At 40.7% G+C, this 26,750-nt stretch overlaps 1 protein-coding gene across 1 annotated transcript in view; it reads right to left on the bottom strand.

Annotated features, from left to right (window-relative positions):
* The window catches only part of ATF6 (activating transcription factor 6), a gene marked incomplete at its 5' end in the record, with an annotated part of 204,815 nt that overhangs the window by 39,493 nt on the left and 138,572 nt on the right, over positions 1-26,750 (bottom strand). The window contains one exon of the mRNA XM_035722023.1: positions 16,457-16,539. Within this exon, the coding sequence (XP_035577916.1) occupies positions 16,457-16,539 (83 nt within the window). The remainder of the gene's footprint in view (positions 1-16,456; positions 16,540-26,750) is intronic.

Raw genomic sequence — 26,750 nt, 5'->3', positions numbered from 1 at the left:
ACTTACCAGCTATCTTTGTCTGACTGCAGGCTGGTTTTCCTGGGAAAACACATGGCCATGTCTATACAAACGCTGATAGTAAATTCATTAGTGAGAAGACAGACTGTTTAATTTTCCTACTAAGTGATATGTTTTATTTTGAAAGTGGAACTCATCTATTGGTCTGGGACAGGCTAGTTTAGGGAAATGAGTAACATTTATTTACTGGGAAATGTGAAAGAAAAAAAAAAAAAAAGCTACGTTTAAGTACCACGGAAAAAGCAACCAAACTCTGAAATCAATGCTTGCTATATGTGGACGGAATGAATTTATAAAACAGTGCTTTAATGAGGTAAATTTATGATGTCAAGGAAGCTGGAGCTTATAGGCTCCCAGTTCGTTTCTTCGTATTTTAAGATAGGAAAAAAATCTTTTTGGTTTATCATGGAAAGTCCAGGGAACTAGTGGGTGAGTATGTCTATCTTATAAGAATATAAATATGGCATCTTTTTGTCGACCAGCATCCAAAATATGTGCTTAATATTAAAATACTGAGAGATGACCAGAACATAAATGCAGTAGCTTTTACTCTGAAATTATGGCAACATAAACTGGTATTTAATTCTACTGTCTTGACTTCGTCACAAATGTGCTTCAGGGAAGGGCTGAAGACACGTTAGGAGCTAGTGCTGGGGCCCCAGAGAGCGGGCCGTGAAGGACTCCTCAGACAGTTCAGTCACAGCTCCCTCAATCCCCTCACCACTTCAGCTGTGAAACGGATACAGTTATGTCACGGAGACTTGGTGACGACTGCCTGCAATTATCTATGTTAAAGAACCCCAAAATATGCTTCATATACATGGCAGGTGCTCACAAAAAGAGGAACTAAACCTGAATTTGCAACTTAAAACTATTTAGGAATATAAGCAATGGGTGATTAAAAAGCGTTTTGTTTGGGGGGAAAAAAAAAACAAACCTCCAAAATATTTTAAACTGTGATATACACTGAGTGAATCTTGTAAATGCCTAATTTTCTATATTTCTACTCTCTCATTCTGACAGTATAGCTCGTATTTACATACTGTTTTTACTCATTTTGTACCATAATTTTTTACATTATTTAACCCTGGATATTTATCACTTTAAAATGGGAAAATTATATAAGTATCTGTCAATTAGGGTGGTCCCTGCTTCAGAAAACTGTAAGGTATGTGGCACTGCTAATTATTTTGTGTTCTCAAATGTATTATAATTTAGTGCAAAAGTCATACAGTAATCAGTGATGGAGTGAGGGGGTCTTCTCAAAAAACACAGAAATGTCTTCTAAGATACACCTCACCTTTCCCCACATCAAATACTACGCCATTCTGCTTCAAATATAAAAAATGGTTTTATGTTTCCAAAGAATGTTCTTGGTATAAAAAACATTACCTTTCAGGTGGCTCAGTCGGTTAAGTGTCTGACTCTTGACTTTGGCTCAGGGTCATGAGATCGAGCCCCACGTCGAGCTGGTTGTGGAGCCTGCTTAAGATTCTCTTTCCCTCTCCCTCTCCTCCTCCCCCGCTCCTCTCTAAAAACCAAACCAAACCAAACCAAACCAAACCAAAAAACATCACCTTTCACATTTAACTCAAGCGCTCTGCCTGGGGACGTAAAGATCTGGCTTCAGGTCACAGCTCCATCAGCAGTCCGCCTCCCCCAACCTGTTTTCTTATCCATACGTAACATAAGGCTGTGTTAGACTGTCCCTAAGTTCTCTTCCAGCTCTGAGATTCTCTCTGATCTCGAATGTCCTGTTTCCCAGTAAGAGTAGCTCTCTGAAGACATAAATCACATCCCAGAGTCCCTCTGAAAGCCGCACATGACTTAGCAGGGTGCCATGTGACAGATACTTGCGAACCTGAGCCACGACTGCATTACCCTATAAAACAAACAGGGAACTGGGTTATCAAAGCTCAGAAAATGGAGCAATGATTACAAACTAGCCATTATTTAACACTTATAATGGGGTCTTAGTGATCTTACTTTTCAGTCAAGCAAATGCTCTAGGCAGTAAGAAGCTGGGAGAAACGATTAATAGGACAGTTTCTCTGTGAAGTAGTCCGTCCTTCTGTCTCCATAAACCACCACAGTGTCCCGACTTTTAGACGTGCTCTTGGTACACTGTGACAGGCAGCATGGCAAGCAGCCTCTAAGATGCCCCCCGACCCGCACCCCCGGGTACTCACACCCTCGTGGAGTGCCCCCTACAACATCCCAGGTGCGGTCTGTGCAGTTTACAGCATGCGGGGGAGGTGACGGCATGTCACTTCGGCAATTAGGTGTGAAAGCCTGGCTTCTGTCTGGTGAGTTCTCTCACTTGCTCACCTTCTTGCCCTCATGGATCGGTTGATCTGGGGGAAGCGCCAGGAAGGGGCCCTCAGGTGAGGAGCTGAAGCCTGCTGCCAACAGTGCGTGAGCCTAGGAACAGATCCTTCGGCCCCGGTCAAATCCTCAGCTCCACCCACAGCCTGATTACAACCTCACAAGAGACTTGGGGCCGGACCCACCCCGCTAAGCTCCCACATCCCTGTGCGCCAGAAACTGAAGTAATCAATGTTCATTCAAACTGCTGTTTCTCGACTAGATGATTATAACTTTGTCTGTGTAAAAAGCATCGCCCCCTCTAATCCATCCTTGCCATCAGGGAAATATCTGAAACATGATTCTACTTGTGCCTCTCTGCCCAAAATCTTTTAGTAGCTCCCCACTACTCACAGGGTAGAATCACAACTCCGCATCATGTCCTACAGGCCTTCGTGAACTGGCCTCTGCTGGCTTCCTCTGCACCTCAAGGAACTTTTAATCCCCCAAGCAGGCTAACTAGTTTTCTTGTTCTGATATCCCTATTATACTGTTCCCTCTGCCCAGAATGTTCACACACTTGGCCAATCACATGAATCCTTCAGGATTCAGTTCAAAGATCACTCTGTGTGTGTGGATTTAATTGATTACCTTTTTCTCCTGGATACAAATGAGAGTGCCTAGCTTGCAGAGAGGCTTTATACATTTAATTCAATCCAACACATTTTGTTGAGCACCTACTGTGTGTCAGGCACTTATTTTTTCCTAAGGCACTAGGAATAACAACAGATAGTAAACAAACAGGGTCTCTACCCTTAAAGAGCCTACAGTTTAGCAGGTGAGACAATAAGCTACCGATTATAAATGATATGAATGTTACAAAAATAAGGGAGTTCAGAGTATTCTGGGCAGTGGAGGGGGGCAGAGGGGCACCTAACCTATTCTATGGGCTTAGGAAAGCTTTCCCTGAACGTCTGAGTAAGGGATTTAAGAAAGACTTTATTAAGAAAATGTTAAATCAGGATAAAAACAGTCCAAAAATCAAAATCAGGAAGCAAAATGGAAGAGACATGGTTTGGTAATGATATATGTGAAAGGAACCATGGACTGGAATTGACAAAAGGCACACTGTAGGTTGTAACTGGAAAAAACACTTTGATGTCATCATTCAAAATACACTGCATAAAATCTGGAGATACTCCATTATGCTCCATATTCATAGCCCTCCATAAGAGGTGGAAAAACCAGAACCCATCCAGAAGAGAGTGACCACAGAATGGAGGCCACAAGAAGAACAGCTTCTGAATACTGGAAGGCCGTGGTGTATGAAGGCTCAGAGGATATATACAGAATACAAGTAGCTAGAGGTCTGTCGTGTGGAAGAAAGATTATATTCATATATAATCCTGTGGGTTTATAGGTAGAATGAGGAAGAGACAAAAAAGGAACAATTTGCAAATTGCCAGAGCTATTTAAGCCCCTATTAAACCCCTCAGCCTTCATCCTCGGAGGGGACAGTAGCTAAAGTGGTGGGCCAGGGCACCTGGGAGGCTCAGTTGGTTAAACATCTGCCTTTGGCTCACATCATGATCTCCAGGTCCTGGGATCGAGCCCGACGTCGGGCTCCCTGGTCAGTAGGGAGTCTGCTTCTCTCTCTCTCTCTCCCTTTGCCCCTCCCCATTGCTCATTCTCGCTTTCTCTCAAATAAATAAATAAAATCTTAAAAAAAAATAAATAAAGTTGTTGGCCACTGAGTGAAATGTGGCAGAAGGAAACTCTGACACTAGCAGGGAGTTAGCGTGGATGGCTGTACCAAAGCCTCTGACCCCGTGATATTTTATGGCTGGACAACATGAATATTAGTGAGTCTTTCTCTGTCCTAATCTATACTGTAGTTATACCAAGTGAATCACATTTCCCACAAGGTTCTGTCCTGTATAGTAAGTAGAACGAAAACAAAGACATGGGCTTTGGATATCCTCACAGAGGCTAACCATATGGTCTTCCTAACAACCCCACTCCTAGCAACAAACTATTTTACAGTTCACATTTGTCTCATTATTAATCTAAATCTTATGTTTAAGGCATGCAATTGTTTCTGTAAAATCTGTAATAAATATGGAAGAAACTATGGATATTTGGTTAAGTTCAAAGGCATTTCTTGCCTGATGTACTCAAGATTCCCAAAGCAAAAGCTCTAACAATCTGTATCCATATTTTCAATTGCAACATTCTAGATTCAGAAAAATACAGATTTCTGAGGACTCTTTCACCTTTACTTGTGAAAGCCCAAGAAGAGGAGCAGTCTCCAAGAATTATAGCATCTTTGACACGGATGTCCCTGAGATGACGCTGCCCTATCACCCGTTCTCAGCTGTGTCTTAAATAACAAAAAAATCACCAGCAAGTCCTGAAAGAACTATGTAGCACTCCACAGAAAGTTAGGATTCCTACTGTTTCCAGCTGGTATCATCACAGAAGAGAAAACAGAGGAGTTGAGCCTGTGCTTGTTAAGTAGTTCTTCAGAGAAACAGAAACTCGAGATTACGTGAAATGGTTCAATCTTCCGACTCACTACAAAGTCCCTGATTTTCCAGTACAAAGATAAATCCATTCTGAGGAGCTTAATATGTGTAAAATAAAGAAATAATTCAGATTTTGAACAGTTAGTAGGAACCTCAAACCAACTCTGTTGGCTTAAATAGATTCTGATCTCTAGTTTTTATTAGTCGAAAGCTAAACCATCTGTTTTGAGTAGAAACAGATTTTTGCCACAAGGGAGAAAGAGTGAAAGTGATCTCACTGAGAGCTGACGGGACCTGGAAGGTCTTTTCGGTGCAGCGGACTCGGCAACTGGCTCCTTTGGGGCAAGAAAGTACTAATATCCTGGAAGATGCAGTGCAGCCTGATCCGAGGTAAACCTCTGGAGGCTCATGAAAGTTCCCACAGATTCAACAGTTTATTAGTAAATCAAATACTAAAAAAGACAAACTACTCATGAAAAAAATGGACCTGTGCAACTGCCAATAAATCCTCAAAGCAGTATCACTCTCAACAAAGTGGTAAGTCTTCAGGTACAGAAAGGCAGATCCACCATTAATCTCGTCTCTTCCATTTCAAAATCCTATCCTCAGACTTACTTTGCAGGAGTGGGTTCAGAAGAGGCCACACCAAGTGGGGCTAACCGAACAGTTTGGGAGGCGCTAAGAATGGTTACGCTGACAACTTCGCCCAGAGGAAACGAGGGTGGCAAGAAACAGCTACTTTACCATCGTGCAATCAGCTTCTGCTCCCTCCTTCAGTTGCCAGGCGCAATAGATTTTCCGTTTGAGATTTCTCTGGACACTTTTCCTTTCTCTCCATTCCAGGCCTTTCACAACCTCACCCCTACTTGGTGCAATGCATCCTAGCTCATCTTCCCTAACTTTTGTTCAGTGACGGACCTCAGCTGGCTTAACGGTCTCTTAACAGAACTTTCGGAGTGTAATTTTTATGCCGGAGAGCTTAAAGGCACTGCCCGAACTCGTTAATGACCGACATCACATAGCTGCATCCCCTGCAGCAAACACGACTTCTCATCCTCTTCCACTCGAGTGCCCTCCTCACTGTCTCCTCCCAGACACTTTACTCAGTCCCAGCTCAGCGCATGACGGACCGCCACAGCACGCAGCTGCTGCTCATCTGCCCACCCAGTACCCACTCCTTCCGTACTGAGCCAAATCTGTATTTTTTTTTCAGATCACAGTGTGCCTAGTAAAAGCACTCCACGCCCAAACTGCTAGAACTCATACAGGAATTCAGTAAAGTGGCAGGATATAAAATCAATGCACAGAAATCAGTGGCATTCCTATACACCAACAATAAGACAGAAGAAAGAGAAATTAAGGAGTCGAATCCATTTACAATCGCACCCAAAACCATAAGATACCTAGGAATAAATCTAACCAAAGAGGCAAAGGATCTGTACTCAGAAAACTGTAAAATACTCATGAAAGAAACTGAGGAAGACACAAAGAAATGGAAAAACGTTCCATGCTCATGGATTGGAAGAACAAATATTGTGAAGATGTCAGTGCTACCTAGAGCAATCTACACATTCAATGCAATCCCCATCAAAATACCATCCACTGTTTTCAAAGAAATGGAACAAATAATCCTAAAATTTGTATGGAACCAGAAAAGACCCCCGAATAGCCAGAGGAATGTTGAAAAAGAAAAGCAAAGCTGGCGGCATCACAATTCCGGACTTCCAGCTCTATTACAAAGCTGTCATCATCAAGACAGTATGGTACTGGCACAAAAACAGACACATAGATCAATGGAACAGAATAGAGAGCCCAGAAATGGACCCTCAGCTTTATGGTCAACTCATCTTTGACAAAGCAGGAAAGAATGTCCAATGGAAAAAAGTCTCTTCAACAAATGGTGTTGGGAAAATTGGACAGCCACATGCAGAAGAATGAAACTGGACCATTTCCTTACACCACACACAAAAATAGACTCCAAATGGATGAAAGACCTAAATGTTGAGACAGGAGTCCATCAAAATCCTAAAGGAGAACACAGGCAGCAACCTCTTCGACCTCAGCCGCAGCAACTTCTTCCTAGAAACATCGCCAAAGGCAAGGGAAGCAAGGGCAAAAATGAACTATTGGGACTTCATGAAGATAAAAAGCTTTTGCACAGCAAAAGAAACAGTCAACAAACCAAAAGACAACTGACAGAATGGGAGAAGATATTTGCAAATGACATATCAGATAAAAGACTAGTATCCAAAATCTATAAAGAACTTCTTAAATTCAGCAGCCAAAGAACAAATGATCCAATCAAGAAATGGGCAGAAGACATGAACAGACGTTTTTCCAAAGAAGACATCCAAATGGCCAACAGACACATGAAAAAGTGCTCAACATGACTCGGCATCAAGGTAATCCAAATCAAAACCTCAATGAGATACCACCTCACACCAGTCAGAATGGCTAGAATTAACAAGTCAGGAAACGACAGATGTTGGCGGGGATGCGGAGAAAGGGGAACCCTCCTACACTGTTGGTGGGAATGCAAGCTGGTGCAGCCCCTCTGGAAAACAGTATGGAGGTTCCTCAAAAAGTTGAAAATAGAGCTACCATACAAGCCCGCAATTGCACTACTGGGTATTTACCCCAAAGATACAAATTTAGGGATCCGAAGGGGTCCGTGCACCCCGATGTTTATAGCAGCAGTGTCCACCAACAGCCAAACTGTGGAAAGAGCCAAGATGTCCATCGACAGATGAATGGATAAAGAATATGTGGTATATATATACATTGGACTATTATGCAGCCATCAAAAGGAATGAGATCTTGCCATTTGCAACGACGTGGATGGAACTGGAGGGTGTTATGTTGAGCGAAATAAGTCAATCAGAGAAAGACATGTATCATATGACCTCACTGAGATGAGGAATTCTTAATCTCAGGAAACAAACAACTGAGGGTTGCTGTAGTGGTGGGGGGTGGGAGGGATGGGGTGGCTGGGTGATAGACATTGGGGAGGGTATGTGCTATGGTGAGCGCTGTGAATTGTGCAAGACTGTTGAATCACAGATCTGTACCTCTGAAACAAATAATACAATATATGTTAAAAAAAAAAAAAAGAAGAAGAAGAAGAAGATAGCAGGAGGGGAAGAATGAAGGGGGAGAAATCGAAGGGGGAGATGAACCATGAGAGACGATGGACTCTGAAAAACAAACCGAGGGTTCCAGAGGGGAGGGGGGTGGGGGGATGGGTTAGCCTGGTGATGGTATTAAAGAGGGCACGTTCTGCGTGGAGCACTGGGTGTTATACACAAACAATAAATCATGGAACATTACATCAAAAACTGTACGTAATGTATGGTGATTATATATAAGAAAAAATGAATCCAATTTATTTAAGACAATGTTTAGTTAAGGTTTTCTGTTACTTGCAGCTAAATGCAGTCCTTACATTAAAAAATCTCCTCCTCCTCATCCTCCTCTAAGTTTCCTTTACAGTCCAGTTCAAGTTTTACCTCCCAAGGTACCAAGATCCTAGTATCTATCATAGTCTTCAAATTTTTGATCCGATGCCAGAGGCATTATGATTTATAACTACCCAGAACTTGATTTCTCTTAAAAAATTAATCAGTATGTTGTTTCCGGTTTAGAACTGATCTAAATCATCACTATTGGTCTAGGCCCGGCTCGTGATTTAACATCACTAGAGAAGGTAAGCTAAAAAGGGATCTAAGGAATTGAGCCAAATGTTACCCACATTGTAAAGGTAATGTCATATTCTGCCTCCCACGGGTGACTGTCTTCTCACGAGGAAACTGCCAGTTCAACACAGGGGATCAACATGAAGACTCAGGTCTTTATGAAGATACTGTTTATCACAGCTAGTATGGTCAGTGTTAACACTTCCCATTATACCTGCCAGCTAGACCTAATTTATAGATCTGTGGATATATATTGAAAGAAAAAAATCTTTCTTTTTTGTGACTAGTGTCATTTTTCTCCTTTTGTCAGTAGAAATTCTCAGTGTGGAAACTGTACTACTGCTTTCGTAGTGAGTCAAAAGTCAAATATTTGACTATATGTTTTAAAATATTTAAAACACGGTTGGAAGAGAGGACTCAACTCACTCAACTGTCTAGACTCAATTACAGAACACCGAAATGGAAGAAATGCAAGGTTGTAAATATATTTTTAAGAAAGTAGATAACCTGCAGGCCTTTAAGAAAAAGAGAATTTATAAGACTAAAAGGCACAACTTTTAGGCACAATTCTCTTACAGACAACCAGCCTGCTTGTGCAGAACATGTCTAAAACAGGACAGTTTCCAAATACATTTTCTTTGGGATCACAGTTTTATGAAACTGGTGATCATCAAAAGCAGTTGTATCAACATTCTCTTATTATTAAAACCAACACATTTGGTGAGTTGGTTTGCTTCCTGCCCTTCTATTACATCCTCTTCAACTAAAAGGATGTTTCACTGCTAATAAGTTCTTCTAGATTTTTACATGGAAATTACCCTGAGATTAAATATAAATACAGTGTAGCCTTCTAGTCATTTGTTCATCTACTTGAACCCTTACCAAGGACAGGGTAGAATTAGAATAGTTTTCTCTTTACTACTCAGGTACCACACTAACTTAGGTACATGATTCACAGAGAGAAGGGGAACAGTAGAACCAAATCAAAGTGTTGGTCAGATTGCGCATCTGCTAGTGGCTGTGTTCATTCCCTGTGAAAGACGTCTACAAAGTAGCTACCATTAAAAATAAGATCTCTCCTATGGTCTCTTTTGTTGAATTACTTATGAAGAAAGAAAGGAAATGAGCAGTTTTACCACAACATAAGTGGAAATAATTTAAAAGCAGGAAATGTTGACTTATAGTACAAGGAAAACTTCCAGAATCCCTTTTTTATAAATAGCAATAGCCTCTAATTTATCATCCACTGCTCTGCCAACCATCTGCAATCATTTTTTAAAAGCTTTTTTTAAGCATACCTAGCATTTCATTTTATTTCAATTCAGTGTGAAGACTTCTTCAAAGACAGACTTTCTTACAGCTTCACTAACCTGTTTTCAACTGTCACATGAGACAAAGGATATCAAGTATCAAAGAGAATGCAAAATGAAAGAAATTACAAAAGTTACATCGGCATAGAAAAGATAGAATGATGTAACTAGCATTTTCTAAATGGCATGAATTTCACACCCTTATCCTGCTCTCTTTAGCAATTTCTTTTTTTTTTTTAATTTTATTTATTTTTGACAGAGAGAGAGAGTGTACAAGCAGGGGAAGCAGCAGGCTCCCCCCTCAACAGGGAGCCCCATGCGGGCCTCGATCCCAGGACCCTGGGATCACAACCTGAGCCGAAGGCAGACGCTTAACCGTCTGAGCCACCCAGGCGCCCCTTTGGCTATTTCTTGTATAGACTTTTTCCATAGCTCAAAACCACAAAGTAGAGTCATTATGTGTTATAATTTAAGATCAGATATTGACTTGGGAATCTAATTTACTTTGCCCAAATTGGAAAATCAAATTCCTCTTCCCAAATATCCCTATCCAGGGAACTACAGAAACCAACTGCTCAATAAAAATTTGACTTTGTCTTCCACCACCCTCTCCAAAATCCTACAGGCACCACTAAAGTCAGAGAGAGGGATCAAACCCAGAACTCATGTTCCTTTCCAAGGTACAAGTAACTTTTGAACTCAGAAATGGCAGAAAATATATTTTATTCAACTTTCTTAAATTCTTACCCTGCTCAGGATGAAAAACTTTTATGTTAGAGATATCCTCACAACATCTCTGCCCTTGCAAGAAACAGGTGCCCAAATGTTGGTAAGTGATATAGTATTGCCTGTCAAATTCATGTACCCAATAAGCCAAAGAAATCCATCTCTGGAACATGAGTTCTATACTTCAATTTTTTTGCATGTGCTTTCTTTTGTAGAACAATTGTTGAAAAGGAGGTTAATAGTTTCAATTCACTCTTTACAATGAATTCCAAATCTCAACCAATATGGTAGAGAGGTAACTAGTAAACAAATTAATTTGTATTTGGAAAGATTAGACGAAACTGTACTTGCCAATGGTTTTTAGTCATATGAAGAATTAAAACAGTAAAATCTTTCAAGTGACCACAAAGTACTGACCAAATAACATTTACCTCACTTATTCAGCCATTCAACAAACCTGAGTCCATCAAATTCAAAACACAGGAATTGCATTGTATTCTGCTCTCAAACGAATGTGCACAGACTTACACCATAAGGAACAGAGTGGTATAAAAATCTATCTTAAATTCTGGAACCCCAAATATTTTTGATATTCATACATCTGTCTTTAATACTGAAATAACAATATAACAATTAATTAGAACATACCTTATACACTTTCTGAAATCCTGGCTGTGTTATTCAGTGGTTGTACAATCAGTACAAATTAACTCTGTTGGGCTTTAATGTCTACCAGAGCGCCTCATCTTGCAATTTTCCTACACCAGACACTGCTCTAGGAGCTGGGCTGTAAGCAGCAAACATAACATAGGAAACCAGTTTCCGGTCCTCACAGAGGAGGACAAGCTGGCTAAGCTGAGCGACAAGGAGACAAAGGCGGAAAATGAGACAAGCCACGGTATCAGGAAAGCCTACAAGATGAAGTGTTTCAAAAGAAGGGTATGTCAAAAATATACTTCAGGGGAATGGCTGCAAAGGGGTACGAGAAGACTTTCTGAAGTAATGAAAACATCTGTATCATGACTGATGGGTAGGTTCACAACTGTATACATTTGTCAAAACTCATTAAACGGTACACAGAAAATTGTTGATTTTTACTGTATATATGTTATACCTCAGCGACTCTGGTTTCTAAAAAGTGTGTATGTCAGGAAAGACAATTTTTTACAGAAGGCAAGAGTTCTAAGATGAAAGGATACTAAAGAGGTGTGCCAAGTGGGTGTAACGTATGGTCTTTGACTCGATTCTGCATCCCTCCCCACAAAAAGCTATAAAGAGCATTTTAGGGGCAAACTGGAAATGTGAATATGGGCTATATATTAAACTGCATAGTATCAACGCTAAGCTTTTTTTTTTTTTTTAAGCGTGGTCATTTTCTTGTGGCTTATGTAGGAAATACCCCTTTCTTGGAGATGCATATTCAGGTGTTTGGGGGGTAAAATAAGAATGTCTGCAATCTAGGCTCAAAAGGTTCAGAAGAAAGAACATATGAGTGTGGAGGAGAGACCAGGAGATAAGCAGATGAGGCAGCGAGTACAAGGCACTCTCTTCAAGAGCGTTTCCCTGAAGGACAGCGGGAGAAACAGGACCGGCATAAACAGTCTCCCCACACCAAAGGTCGTATGGAGACGTTTGTGTATGTTGAACCGGTAGAGAAGAGGCTGATGGCGCAGGACAGAAGGGGTATCAGTGGAGAAGCAAAGTCTCTGAAACCGTGAGAGGGGCTGGGACACAGTGGTCCAAAAGAAAGGAGAACACCTTAGGTGACGTGGGAAGATGATGGTGACAACGGGCACGAGTGTCCACGCTGGAAATGGCCAGGGCACTTTGAAAGCATTCTTACTCATTTAATTCTCACATCAACTCTAAGATACAGGTATTACTAATACCTCCTTTTACAGATGAGGAAGCTGAGGTACAGAAAAACTAAATAACTTGCCCAGTGACACGTATCTAATAAAGAGCAACTGAGCTTTTGGAACCCAACGGAAGAGAGCTCCTCCCCGCCCGGCAGGGCGGGCCGGGTCTGTGCGCCGCAGCAGCAGCTGCGCCTCCGGCAGGGGAGATGACGCGGCTCTGCCAGCAGTCCTCTGTTTTCTCAGCGTGGCATGTGGGGAGTTCATCGGCGGAGGGGGTGTTGGCGATTTGAGAAGAGAGGGTGAGAAGTTCTTGCTTCAGACAGAAGGCAAGTGAAATTACGAGCCGTGACTGGCAGTACTGAATGCCCTCTGGAATTAGTCGTCGTAAATTTGCAATCTACTTGTCCTGACTAGATGGTATCTTCTGGCCGTTTTCTTTTTTTTTTTAAGATTTTATTTATTATTTGAGAGAGAGAGAGAATGAGAGAGAGAGAGCACGAGAGGGAAGAGGGTCCGAGGGAGAAGCAGACCCCCCGCCGAGCAGGGAGCCCGATGTGGGACTCCATCCCGGGACTCCAGGATCATGACCTGGGCCGAAGGCAGTCGCTCAACCAACTGAGCCACCCAGGCGCCCTCTTCTGGCCGTTTTCAGGGCTGAGAGTAGGCCTAAAGAGGACAGCTGGGTTTAGCTAGGGAGGGGGACTTTTACAGACAAGTGACACCCAGGAGAAAAAGCAGCCAGGGAGTAAGTAAGGGGGATGCCAGAGAGCCGTGAAAGTGTGGGGGGTGGAATCTCGGCTAGATAAGGAGGAATACATGAACATTACGAACGTGATCCATACGAAAAAGTGGTGGGGTCGGAGGTCTGCAGATTGTGAGGTCAGAGGGTAGTTGGGTGTGGGTTCACAGTAAGAAATAAGCAGGAGTGGGCTGCGTGGAGAGGGTATTTCAAGCGGCAGTGCCATTATTGATGAGGAGATCCAGCGTATGACCATGTGGATGGGAGGCTGAGGGGGTACAGAATAAAAGACAACAGGATTGGGGTGCCGGGATGGCTCAGTCGCTTGAGTGTCCAACTCTTTATTTTGGCTCAGTCATGACCTCAGGGTTCTGAGATGGAGCCCCGAGTCTGGCTCCCCACTCAGCAGGGCGTCCGTTTCTCCCTCTCTCTCTCAAATAAATAATCTTAAAAAAGGAAAAAAAGACAATGGGATCAAGAGAGGCCAGGGTGCTGGACGAATCCTCTCTCTGAATGCTGAAGTTACACAGAGAGGTAGAAAAAGCAGCGGTGGAGAGTCATCAGTGAAGATGGGACAGAAGACAGCGACAAGCCAGAGTAAGGGGAGTAAAGCCCCTACATTATACACTTTAAGATGTTGGGGGGAGCTGGAGGGGAAAGATGGCGAGATCATTTGGAAGTTGCAGTGGGGAGCAAGGATATACCCCACGCCACCTGTAGGCTCAGAGGCATATAAGGTGAGGAGGCAAAATCAGATTCTAACCCTCAGAGCAAGAAGGTGGAGGGACTGTTCAGAAAGAGACTGAGGATACAGCACAACACTTGGCACGTGGTAGATATTCAACCAGTATTTCTTGAATTTGAATCTTAACTTTTCGAATAGTTTACTATACCCTAAAAAGGAAAAAACTAAATTTATTTATAAAGAAATCAAAACCAGATTAAAAAGGAAATGATCTTCTAATGATTGTATTTTTCAAATCCATGAAAGGCTCATTTTCAAAAATTAGTCCCCTGGCCAAGATCAACAGAGTCAAACAGCATCATATTGTTTTTGGCTTAGTAAACATGGAAAACTCACTGTCATAAAATAAAACCAGGCATTCTCTTGCATAAGAAATTCAATATCAGAACAAAATTAAGTGAATTCTGTCTTGTTGAAGCTTAGATAATAGCCTTTCTGAGCATAAGCTGACCAGAACTTAAATCTACTATGGTTCAAGCAGAGAAACCCAATCCCTATGAAATAAGAATAAATGACATTTCCTAAACATATTCTTTGGAGTGTAACACAGTACACTTTGGAATATACTGTCCTTCTTGAAGTAGTAGTAGGGACCGCTCCGTGAAAGCTTTGGAGGTATGCCTTTACTGAAGAAAGATAAGTTCTTCTCAATGTTACAGTTTTTGCTTTTTTTTTTTTTATTTGTTCTAAATGTCTTTGTAAGACTAAGAAAATGTCATAATTCTTTTACGCTTTAGCAAAACAAATGTTTTATTTTCTACCTATAAAGCTGCCTCAGGGTGCCTGGGTGGCTCAGTCGGTTGAGTGTCTGATTCTTTTATTTCGGCTCAGGTCATGATCTCAGGGTCATGAGACTGAGCCCCACATAGGGCTCTGCGCTCAGTGGGGAGGTCCTGCTTGAGATCTCTCTCTCTCTCTCCCCCCTGCCCCACCCCCTGCACATGTATGCACACACACACTCTCTCTCTAAAATAAATACATCTTAAAAAATAAAATAAAACAAGCTGCCTCCCTAAGCATTTCTTTTTTTCTTTTTTTAAGAGAGGGAGGGTGGAGGCGGGCAAAGGGAGATGGAGAGAGAGAATCTTAAGCAGGCTCCCACGCTAGGCGGGGCTCAATCTTACAATCCTGAGATCATGACCTCCTAAGCATTTCTTTTTTTTGTCCCTTAAGATTTTATTCATATATTTTAATTTTAAGAGAGAGAACTTGAACAGTGAGGGGGGCAAAGGGAGAGAATCTCAAGCAGACTCTGCACTGAGCATGGAGGCCAATGTGGAGCTCAACCCCATGATCTCAGGAGATCATGACCTGAGGCCAAAACCAAGAGCCAGCCGCTCAACTGACTGAGCCACACATGTGCCCCTATGACCTCTAAAGCATTTCTAATAAGCTGTCTGCACACAGCTCAATGAAATTCTATAGTCCTCTATGGTCTTAAAATGTACAGTGAACATCTAATACTTTTTCTCTAAGACTAAATTTTTACTGGGATTTATCTAGAATCCCTGGTTTTTGTTTTTAACAATTATATTTGGTTGTTTAACTATGATCATCAATCAGAATGTGGACTGGTTCAACTGCAGGTTACTTCAAAAGGCACTTCACTTTTTGGTCTATTCATAAACTACTGAGGTTCTTACTACTAGATAAAAGGGTACTAGTAGTTCCATTATACCAGATAAATGAATTCGGGAAGGATAGCCAATCCTCCTAGTGTCATTAGAGCCTAATATGATGTGTCAGAGAAAGCAATCAGTCAACAATATACACTGTATTCATTTACAACACACAGCTGGCATTGGGAGTAAGAGATTCCTCTTTTCCATGAAGAACCCAGCTGCAAGTAATCTCTACTAAATTTCTTTAGTACTTTGTATATTCCTTATGGGACCTTCTCTTTGGAGTACAGTGATTTCTGGGCTTATTTTTCTTTCTAGATTATAAGCAAGATGCCTTAACATCTTTAGATGGTCTCAAGTATTACAGCATTATTTGTAATTTATTTAATAACCCAGCACTAGTAGGAGAACAGAATGGAATAGTAACACTATCAATACCAAATTCATCAGTATTATGGACTAAATAGGCTTGTGATGTTTTGGTCTGGGAATCATGTCACCATTTACATAATACAGGTAACTGCTTTGAGTTCCCAAAAACCCAGCTTACAAATTCACCCTCAGAACCCAGGCAGGGAATTCTTACACTGTATGTATAACCAGAAAGGCTATAGTAAGTCTGTAGAGCAGTCAAGATGCTAACCTTCCGATTTTGTAAGAGAATCAATTTTTTCTCTTAAATATACAGTAATTTTAAAAGTAACTTTAAAGTAAATCTTTTAATTTTTTAAAGTTATCTTTAAAGAGAGTATAGGAATTTAAAAATAATCTTTGTGAAAAAAGTGGGAAAATGTTTCAAATTAATGCATGGATATATATCTGACCAACCAAACATTTTAAATGGCTTTTGGTTAATCCAGAGAATACTATTAAACAAAGCAAACTTACATCGTTCATAAACCCAATTTCAACTTACATTTATGTTTATTGCTGGTAATACTATTGACATCTTTGGTCTTGAGGTCTTGTTGTGGGTCGTGGCCGGTAGCAGCAGGTGGTGATCTAAGAATAACAAGCCAACAACCTGTTATAACCTGGCTTAGTTTTATAATAGGCCCCAGTCAGGGTTTCTAAGAGGCCAACATTTCATTGGGATCATAAACAAAAATGACATTTTTTATTTTAACTTGGCTTAGAGGTAATTAACTACAAATCATCTTATGATTTACTGAGTGTCTATCATTACCAGGTGCTATGTTGTATTCTTGGAATACTCCTAGGTCTGATAACATACATGTTGTGGTGTACTTTAAAGGGTACTGTGCCAAGGAGTCGAACAGAAGGACTGTAATTCTAGATCGGCCGCTAAGAGCTGTATGATCTGGGTCTGTTTCCAATCCTGTAAAAATGAGGAGGCTAGACCTAGATAATATCACAAGATACTGAAATTATCTATCCAATACAGTCATTTTCACTTTTTTTTTTTAAGAGGAGGAAACATTTCTGCCCTCCTCCCAATTCTGATTCCCAAATTGCTGGTATATAAAAGTAGACATTCTGTTTGCAGTTTGTAGTAAGGCCAGAGGCCTGGAACTTTGTCTGCTTAGCCTCCTCTTCCTTTGAAGCACCACAGCATTAGATTTCTTTTGGTAAGCAATAAGTATATACTAAAGAAGATGTATAGTTTCTTGCCCTTAAAAAGCATATACTTCAATGGAAGAATTAAAAAAAATTATAATGCACGTCTAGCACAATTATAAAGTTCCAAATGTAATAATGCCAACATTGGATAATCTATAAATGACCCATGGCATCTGAGGTTTCTGGTTTCCAAACCACACAAATACTAAAAGTAAGATGAGCCAAGAGTCTGGCTTCAAAAAAAGGGGAGTATGTGTGTTTTGGAAAAGGTATGTATGAACTGCAGGTATTCCAAAGCGGATTATACGACTTATAACTTTGTTATGAACTACTGCTGTTAAACATCAATAACTCCTTTTTCCTAGCAAAAACATAGGAATTGTCACGAAAGAAAGAAAAAGAGAGAGAAAGAAGAAAAGAAAGAAAAAGAAGAAAAGAAAGAAAGAAAGAAAGAAGAAAGAAAGAAAGAAAAGAAAGAAAGAAAAGAAGAAAGAAGATAAGAAAGAAAGAAAGAAAGAAAGAAAAGAAAGAAGAAAAAGAAAGAAGAGAAAAAAAACATACATTAGTGTTTCCACCTTAAGGGAGCATGGTTAAATTGAGATAGAACTGAACCTGATATTAACCCCCCTCACTTCATCACTCATTCAGCAAACTTGCTATAGGGAAGGACTCATTACAAGTAGGATTTAACACAGCTGAAGGTAATAAAAATTCACTGCACACTTAGTTCAAAGGTCAATGTGATTATGAAATGCAATTATCAGCAAAGTGAAGAAAAATCTAGAATGCAATAAACAAATTGAATGAATATACATCAACAGAACTGTATAGAAAACATTTCCAGTAACCTGCTTGTCCTTTGTTTAACTCAAGGCAGCATTTCTGTGAGAACAGATTTTTTTTATTTTTAAAGTTAGGGGAAAGATGAGTGAAGTTGTTTCTGTTAGAATTCCAGCATTGCAGCATGGGAGCTTTTTTTTTTTTTAAGTGCATTGTTAGACACAAAGATCACACATTTCTCAGTAAAATAACATAATATAGCCAAGGAAAAAACAAAATTTGCTGATCTTCATGCCAGTGAAAATTATAAATAGCTTAATTCCTATAATTAAAATACTGCTTCAGGGTCCCCAAAATTGAATGAGAAAACAAACCAACAAACTTGCAAGCCCCAAATTAAAGCTACTATAAAAATACACACACTTAAGGATTCCACTGGTCATGGGTTAAGGTCAGCCTCAGACTTAAATCTGAGTTTCCCGCTAAGATCTAGATGCCATACTAAACATTGTTTTCAAGCATGATTTTCTGCACATAATGTCTTCTACTTTCCTTCTTCATTAAATTTCAAACAGTTACTTTTGCAGGAGAAAGCCAAAAAACACATTATTATTTATGAAAAAGAAGACTCACATCTTGAATGCATAAAAATTATTACAGTTAACCAGCCTTACCTCTAATTATTAGTTTGCAAACTGTGAAAGGTGGGGGGCAGAGAGGAGATCTAGAATTTAAAGTGCATGTTTGGGGTGCCTGGGTGGTTCAGTAGGTTAAGTGTCTGCCTTCGGCTCAGGTCATGATCCCAGGTTCCTGGTACTGAGCCCCGAATCGGGCTCCCCACTTAGTGTGGAGTCTACTTCTCCCTCTACCCCTCCCTGCTGCTCGTGCTCGCTTGCTCTCTCTCTCACATAAATAAAAAAATCTTTAAAGTGCTTGTTTACCACAGAACTGCAGGGAATCAAAGCTGGTATACTACAAATTCTAACAGTGCTTATATTAAAAAAATAATTTATTCACACAAACATCTGGGAGAGTGTAGTTGATTCATTTAACATTTACTTCAAACTAAATGCTTCTTGCTGTAACAGTAAATTCTGAATCACCTTTTTCTCCCCAACTGTGTTCATCTCACTCCTTTTTAGCATATTAAATTCTATTAGTGATGTTTTCAGAAACAAAGCTATATTTTGGCACTGTTGCTGAAATCTATGTCAGCAATTTTAGGATATCTCCAAATGCACTCCTGAAAAGCCTCTATAGGACTGAGATACCATGGGATATCTTCAGGGAGGAAACTTTGTGGACAGACACTATCATCAACACATTGTTATTTTTATTCCCAGAAGAAGTCAGAGAAACACTGGTGGGAAAACACCAAAACATTTCACTGTGCGAATAAAACAGTTTTCCCCAGTGTTACACAATATCGTGCATGAGAAAATCTGCCATTTTCATACAGTTCTCCTAATTCTTTTCCAAGCACTTTGTTAGAAGAGAACCAAAATATTAGTGCATAATGCAGCATCCAAAATTATGTTTCTCCTCTTTTTAAGAGGGCTAAAGCATTGGAGACTAACCTGTCAAAAGAACAGGACCACATTTTGCTCAGCTGAAGGTTGAAATGGTAATTCACAATAAAATTAAGGTCCTACTAGGTGTTGTCTCATGTTAATTCTATATATCCTTGTAGAGTGGAAACTGACCTCCAACTTAAACTAACCGCTGAGATTAAATGACCCTTCCCACTCCCTTCTAAAACTTACTGATACCCAAAAAAAAAAAAAAAAAAAACTTACTGATACCCACAGCACAAGTGAACATTCATGACTAGTTTTGTTTTTCTTTTCCCAAAAGTACTTTTGCTAATTGTATTTGTTAGGGTAATTGGGGGCGCCTGGGTGGCACGGTTGGCTAAGCATCCAACCCTTGGTTTTGGCTCAGGTATCTCAGGCTCGTTGAGACTGAGCCCCACGATGGGCTCCAAGCTCAGTGCAGAGTCCGCTTGAGATTCTCTCTCCCTCTTTCTGCCCTCCTGCTCATGCTCTCTCAAATAAATAAATCTTTAAAAAAATATTAGGGAAATTGATAAAGTGTGAAAAGGAGATTTAATAAAAGTGAATAGTTTAAAAAATTCACTCATTCCAAGACAACCATAAAAGACTGAGAAAAAAAAAATCATACCAGTCTGCATTCAGATTGCTTAAAAAAGTATCTTTAAATTCTTAATCTAATTTAGAGTAAGAGTAACTGATACTGGAAATTATGGTTGATGCATTGTGAGTGTAGTTTGTATTGAAAGGCAACATGGAATTCTTCCAGATCTGACTCAAAGAAAAGATGTTGGCCCTACATCAAAACTTGGCAAGCAAGTCTACATTTATATAATTAAAAGAAATAAATTTAAAATATACATATTATTTTGATGATCTCCTCCTGCTTTAACCAATTTTGTTAATTCATAGATTTTCCAGTAGTCCCTATTATACTAGGTAAGACAGTTTCTCTTGTATTAGGAAACTCTGACCTAAGCTTGGGGCCCCATATCTTTGATAGAAAGGAATGTATTTAATATCTAATGATGTTTCCTGGGGAATGAGGGAAACTGTCTACAACAGGCTGCACTCTGACAATGAGCAGCTTTTATTTGGATCAACATGGGCCTCTATTTGTCAAATTTTGCATGTCAGGCCCATACTAACAACAATGACTTCTTAACATTTCCTATACTTGGTCTATATCCACTGGATTCCAGAGATGGGCTTGGTTTTTCAATATAAAACCGTTAAAACCAGATCAAAAATAAAAAGCATCTATCCTCATTTCAAAAATAGCTTTGCATTAATTTTCTTCTAATCCATGTTCCTATCCTGGGGAGCTCTCGTTTTCTATCACTTTACCTCATTTATCTCACCAAGTCTCTGGCAAGCTCCCGAACTAAATGAAGAGCATAGCAAAGCTTGGAAACAGGAGAGCCAAAGCAGCAATGAGAATCAGGCCTTCCAGAGCTCTTTATCAAAGTCAAACATTCTGAATTTATGTTGTTTGCTAAGAGCCGTATTAATTGCTGATCAAATGTGTCCAACACGAAAGCAACTGAAAAGCAAAGATAATTAAGAAATTTGAAACCATTAAAATACACAGATACACACAGTGACATATCCTAAAAGAAAAAAATGTAAAGAAAAAAAATTAGAGGTAGTAAAACTAAGTAGAATGTAATCATATTAAAATGTCTATGATGTAGGGCTTCCCATTATAGTAAAAACATAAGCTAAGTACATTACTCACCCCCAAACTAGAAAGTTAATATAAATAGCTAATATGAATGCAGTATTTGTGCCACTAACGTACGCAATAAGACTACAGACCAATAAAAGGAAATGTAAAGCTTGCATCAGCACCATTAACATGCATGTCAACCAGAGGAAGAATAAATCAAAACTATTAGTGCACAACAGATGGCCCAAGAGAGAGCCAAGGTTTACAACATTTCACAAGAGGAAAATTCTGACACTACGCTCAAACCTGATAAATGCTGCCAAGGTCACCAGAGGAAAGATTAGCTTGAAATCCTAGTAAGTACAAACTCATTTTGCTTTAAGATATGGTTCTCATATGAAACTCTGTGAGAGTCTCCAAACCCCCCCAACGGGCTGTGACCTCCCCTTTTATGCGCGCAAAAATGTATAAAGTTGGACCATATGAAACTGTCATTTTTTGGTGGGTCAAATATCAGTAATTTCATAAAGTTCAACCTAATAGTTATTATATATTCCTCTCTTTTTAAAAAATATTTTTTTTAAATTAAACTTTACACCCAACATGGGGCTCGAACTCACAACCCCTAAATCAAGAGTTGCATGCTCTACTGACTGAGCCAGCCAGGTCCCCTGATCTGCATCTCTCTCTCTCTTTTTAAGATTTTATTTGTTTGAGAGAAAGAGAGCACACACGTAAGCGGGAGGAGGGGCAGACTCCCTGCTGAGAGGGGAGCCAGCAGACTAATCCCAGGACCCGGAGATCATGACCTGAGTCAGCCCCTTAACCTACCAAACCATCCAGGCACCCCCTGCTTCTCTATTTTAAAAGTAGAATTAATTTAGGGTTTCCTGGTCAACATGCTTTCTTATAAATACTTTCCCAAGGATATGACAGTAGCTTCCAAATCATTCTTCTCTCTCTCTTTTTAAAGATTTTATTTATTTGACAGAGAGAGAGACACAGCGAGAGAGGGAACACAAGCAGGGGGAGTGGGAGAGGGAGAAGCAGGCTTCCCTCAGAGCAGGGAGCCCAGTGCGGGGCTCAGTCCCAGGACCCGGGGATCATGACCTGAACCGAAGGCAGACGCTTAACCACTGAGCCACCCAGGCGCCCCTCATTCTTCTCTCTTAATGAGAGTTTGCAGGGAAAGTGTTTCTAAACCAGGTCAGGACTGTTTTCCCTAGAGAAAGCTCTTCGACAAAATGCTGGTTATATGCTTTGAACAGGGATCAGCCAGCAAGTCTTTGAGCCTGTCTTTCATATTACTCCATTCAATAACTCAAGCTAATCAAGTTCCAAACTTTGTCAGTTCTAATACAGAGTTTTTCAAAAGCTGGACAGTGTGTGATTTAGGGAAATAAATTAGGACCCCTGAAACTCATTCTCAATCCTCATTTGCTGAGTGCCAACAGTGTGGCAATCCAAAAAAATGTCTTAAGGAAAAAGATCAAACACTAAATGCATGAAGAGTTTAACCATAGGAGTTTGTCAGACATAATGTTTACAAGATGTTTCGTTTTAGAAAATTCACTTTACTCAGGACTACTGGTAGGAAGTGAATTTCCTGAGGACTGAATTGCATCCTACAGATGGGCTACCAAAGTAAGCGTGCAGAGTGTGGAGGGAGACGGTGAGTCTACAGCAAACTGAGCCAACGGGTTTTCTGAGAAAAGAGATTATTAGGAAGCACTTCAAAGAAGTTGTTAAATACAGATAGCTAAGAAAATTATTTTCCTTTTTATTGTTAAAAAATAGGGAAAATGCCGGGTTGAGACAAAAATTAACTTTTTGAACTTCTAGGCAGAAACTACAAAAATGGTATAAACTTGTTTAACAGTCTCAAATGCTGTGTGTGTGTGTGTGTGTGTGTGTGTGTGTGTGTGTGTGTGTGTGTGTGTGTGTGTGTGTGTGTGTGTGTCTGTGTGTGAGAGACTACCACAGCAGAGGGCGAAGGGAATGCATGGAGCTCTATTCTAGAGGACTCCTTCATATCAATGATGCTACAACTTTTTGGAGGGAGAGGAGAAGAAGCAACCTACTTCCTTTATATTCCTCAGTTATCTTTCCTGCATGATTCTGTGTTGGATATTCCTCCAGTCTCCACTAAAGATCTCGACCTTCTCTCCAAAGTAATTTTGATCTTGGTTTCACACAAACAAACTGGAAGGACTATAAAATATCCCGAAAGTACATTTTAGGAAAGACTGGACTTGACAAGGGCAAACAACCAAGTGGGAAAAACAACTCCCTTAAAGTTCTTTTAAAGCTCTATAAATTTAATGATAATCTGCAATAATCTGATTTTTCTACTTTAGCGGGACAAATTTGTCTTGAGATCTTGGGTTAGCAAGATAGCCCAAAACTGGACACCTGGTCCGCACTGGGAGCTGAGCTTTAGCTTTCTTGCCAGCTACAATCCTCATAAAGGATGGAGGTATGCTATCGTATAGACTTGTTCCAAAGAGTTCAGAAGAGTTCTCTCTTCATATCACGAAATGTATACTTTCCAGAACCTAGTATGTTCTCTGCATTCTCATAAATAGAACAGCAAGTTCTCAGCTTCCATTCAGTTTTAAAGTGAATGTTTTGATGTATAATGCACTTGTGGGGAAGGAAGGAAAATTCTGTTTTCACTGTTTGCTCAAGTATTGTTTAAGAAAGGATTTCAACTGAATTTCAGGTAGTGATGGCTCAAAAGGCACACTAAGGGATCACAGTATTAATTTTAAGTTCTGTAATAATTAGGTACCCTTCAGAAACTATTTAATCTTATGGCCAAAGGAAACCAAGATCAGAAGTGAACATCACTGACAGTAGTAGGTCCTTCTGAAACAGAAGTTCTTAACAAAGGGTCCATATCAGAATCATCTACAGGACTTCATGATGTAAACACCCAGGTTCTCACCCCCTAAAAAACATTCTGAGAAGGTAAGTCTGAGGCAGGCCAAAATTTGGCAGGGATCCATGGCAATCTGATGCAGACAGCGTGAGGGTGCAGCTTTCACAAGCACTGGCAGCAAGGAGTAGAAGAGACAAGAAGCCCGGGCTCCGGAGCTAGACTGCCTGGGTTTGAATTCTGCCTCTGCCACCCCCATTTCAGCTGTAGGATCTAGAGCAAGTTCCCTGATCTCCCTATGCCCCTGGTTTTCTCATCAGTAAACAAGGACAGTAATAATACATAGTGCATAGATTGCTTATAAAGATTAAACAAGATAATACTTTAAAGCACTTGGAATCAGTGAGTGACTGGCAAGTAAAAGCACTATTTGAAGCATTCAATAATTAAAAAAAAAAAAAAAAAGGGACCAAAAAGTTTGAGGTCAGAGAAGTCCTTGAGAAAACGTAACAGGTCGCACAACCAGGGACACGGACGCTGCTGACCACATTTCTTCCGTCCCACCTGGTGGCTGAGAGCCACTGTTTACCACCTGTCAATGACAGGCGCTCACTCCCCATCCAAACTCTGAGCCTAGAAACGAAAGCTCTTTGTACTCTTCTCTGCTCTGGCCTCTTCTCTGCCACGATCGCTCACTATTCCTTTTCACAAACTACTCTGCCAACTGTCAGAGATATTCTCTATAAATTCAGCCAAGAGAACAAGATACCCTCACATTTAATTTTCTTTAACATAAAAGAGAGGGGGAAATAACTGAAGCACAAGTATTCAATGCTTCTACTCTATCTCTGCTTTTTCTAAGGGTTTTTTTTTAAGTGCTGCTGGATTGCATGCGTGGTAGGGGTGAGGCTACCGGTGGAGAGGAGAGTTGGAAGAAGCTAAACTGGTTTTTTTTACAAAAGGTATGAGTTATTAACAGGGAAGAAGGGTCTGGAGGTTGGAGGAGTGGAAAGGAGGTGGACAGAGGGCTGGCCTGAGGTGTGGCCTTTGCAGGATGACAGAGGTGAGGCAGCGACTCTGCAGGGGTGGGGGGTGGGGCAAGAGGGTACTGCTGCTGTTTTTATTTACTATTCCCTGTGCAATGTCGTCAAGAGACGTCACTAAAGGTCTTACATTATTTATCCACGGTTTATGAGGTTTTGGATTTGTATTTCTTTTATTTTTTTAAAAGTGGGCTCAACACCCGGCGTGGAACCCAACGTGGGGCTTGAATTCATGATCCTGAGATCAAGACATGAGTTGATATCAAGAGTCGGACACTTAACCAACCGAGCCACCCAGGCACCCCAATTTGTATTTCTTAGAGATCTGTCACCATGTCAAAATCAGGGCAAGCTGATTCTTAAAAAGGGCAAGCTGAGGGTTGCTGGAGGGGAGGGGGGGGGAGGGGGATGGGGTAACTGGGTGATGGGCAGTAAGGAGGGCACTTGATATAATGAGCACTGCATGTATATGCAACTGAGAATCACTGAAACTCTACCTCTGAAACTAGTAATACACTGTATGTTCATTTAACTGCATTTAATTTAAAAAAAGAGTTAACCCTAAAAAAAGGGGGAGGTAAGCAAAAAAGTCCAGTTCTATTTAAATTACACGGGGTCTTTTTCCTCTGTCGAGACCTTCATAATGGTCTTCTGGCAGAGAAGCTCCTTTAAAAATAAAATTAAAATCCTAGTACCAAAACAAAAACAAATCCCAGTGAAACAAAACAAAAATCCAACAAAAAAAGAGTTCTCAAGGGCCTAATTTGTGAAGAATGTGGGCAGCCACTAAGTGGCCAACACATGCCTTTCTCTGCTTTGCTCCACTGTCATGTCTCCCCACCCCTCCCAACCCTCAGCCTGGCCCTGTCGCTCAGCGTCTGTTGGGGCCCAAAACACAGCCCCCCACCCCTCAACCCAGTCTGCTCTTCTGCCTGTGTTTTCCCACCGTACTCCCTCCCCACAGGGTCACAGCTACTTCTGTCATCCCTCTAGGTCTAACTGAGACCCAATCTCACTCCCAGAAATGTGCTCCCACCACAAGGTACGGTAATGTTGCTTCCGCTTGCCTCTTGAGGTGTGAGCAGGCTACCATCATAAACCCCAATGTTACAGGGGTCCAGAGGAGATATGGGGAGAGAGGAGGACATTTCAGGGCCTAGCTACTATAAAGGCACAAAGCAGGAAAGATCAAAGCCAAGTTTTTAATTTGATACTCTTGATATTTAGTATCAATAAAGTAAGCCATGGAGTACATTCCTGAGTTTACAAAATCATTTCCATTTTGGTTATGTGACTTTCAAATTAGTTTCCCTAAACCTTTTAAGATTTAGTACTTAAGTTTTTATAGTACTGGCTGTTGGTTTTGGCTATCCAGCATTTGAATATTTGTCTACTTGGGGGTTTTTGTGAGGGGAAATTGTCTAACTGCAGAAGCCTGAAGGGGACAGACATAATTTCTCTCCAGCTCTCCGGCAACCAGGACACAGACATGTGACCTAAGCTGGCCAATCAGATACTCCCCTAAAATTCAAAGTCTTAGGCAACAGTGAAACAGCGAATAAAGACCTCAGATTTAGATTCACAGCAGCAATGGGAGCAGGCCACCCGGCAGCAGGGCTAGTGGCCGTGGGGGAGGCCCGTGTCCTAACCCAACTGTCCTAACCCAACTTCTTGAGCTGAGACAATGACTGTGTTCTTGGCTGTGTGGC

Source organism: Zalophus californianus, chromosome 10 (genome assembly GCF_009762305.2).
Source record: "Zalophus californianus isolate mZalCal1 chromosome 10, mZalCal1.pri.v2, whole genome shotgun sequence".
NCBI lineage: Eukaryota > Metazoa > Chordata > Mammalia > Carnivora > Otariidae > Zalophus > Zalophus californianus.
Note: the sequence above shows the minus strand (reverse complement) of the source record. Positions and strands in the feature narration are given on the sequence as shown.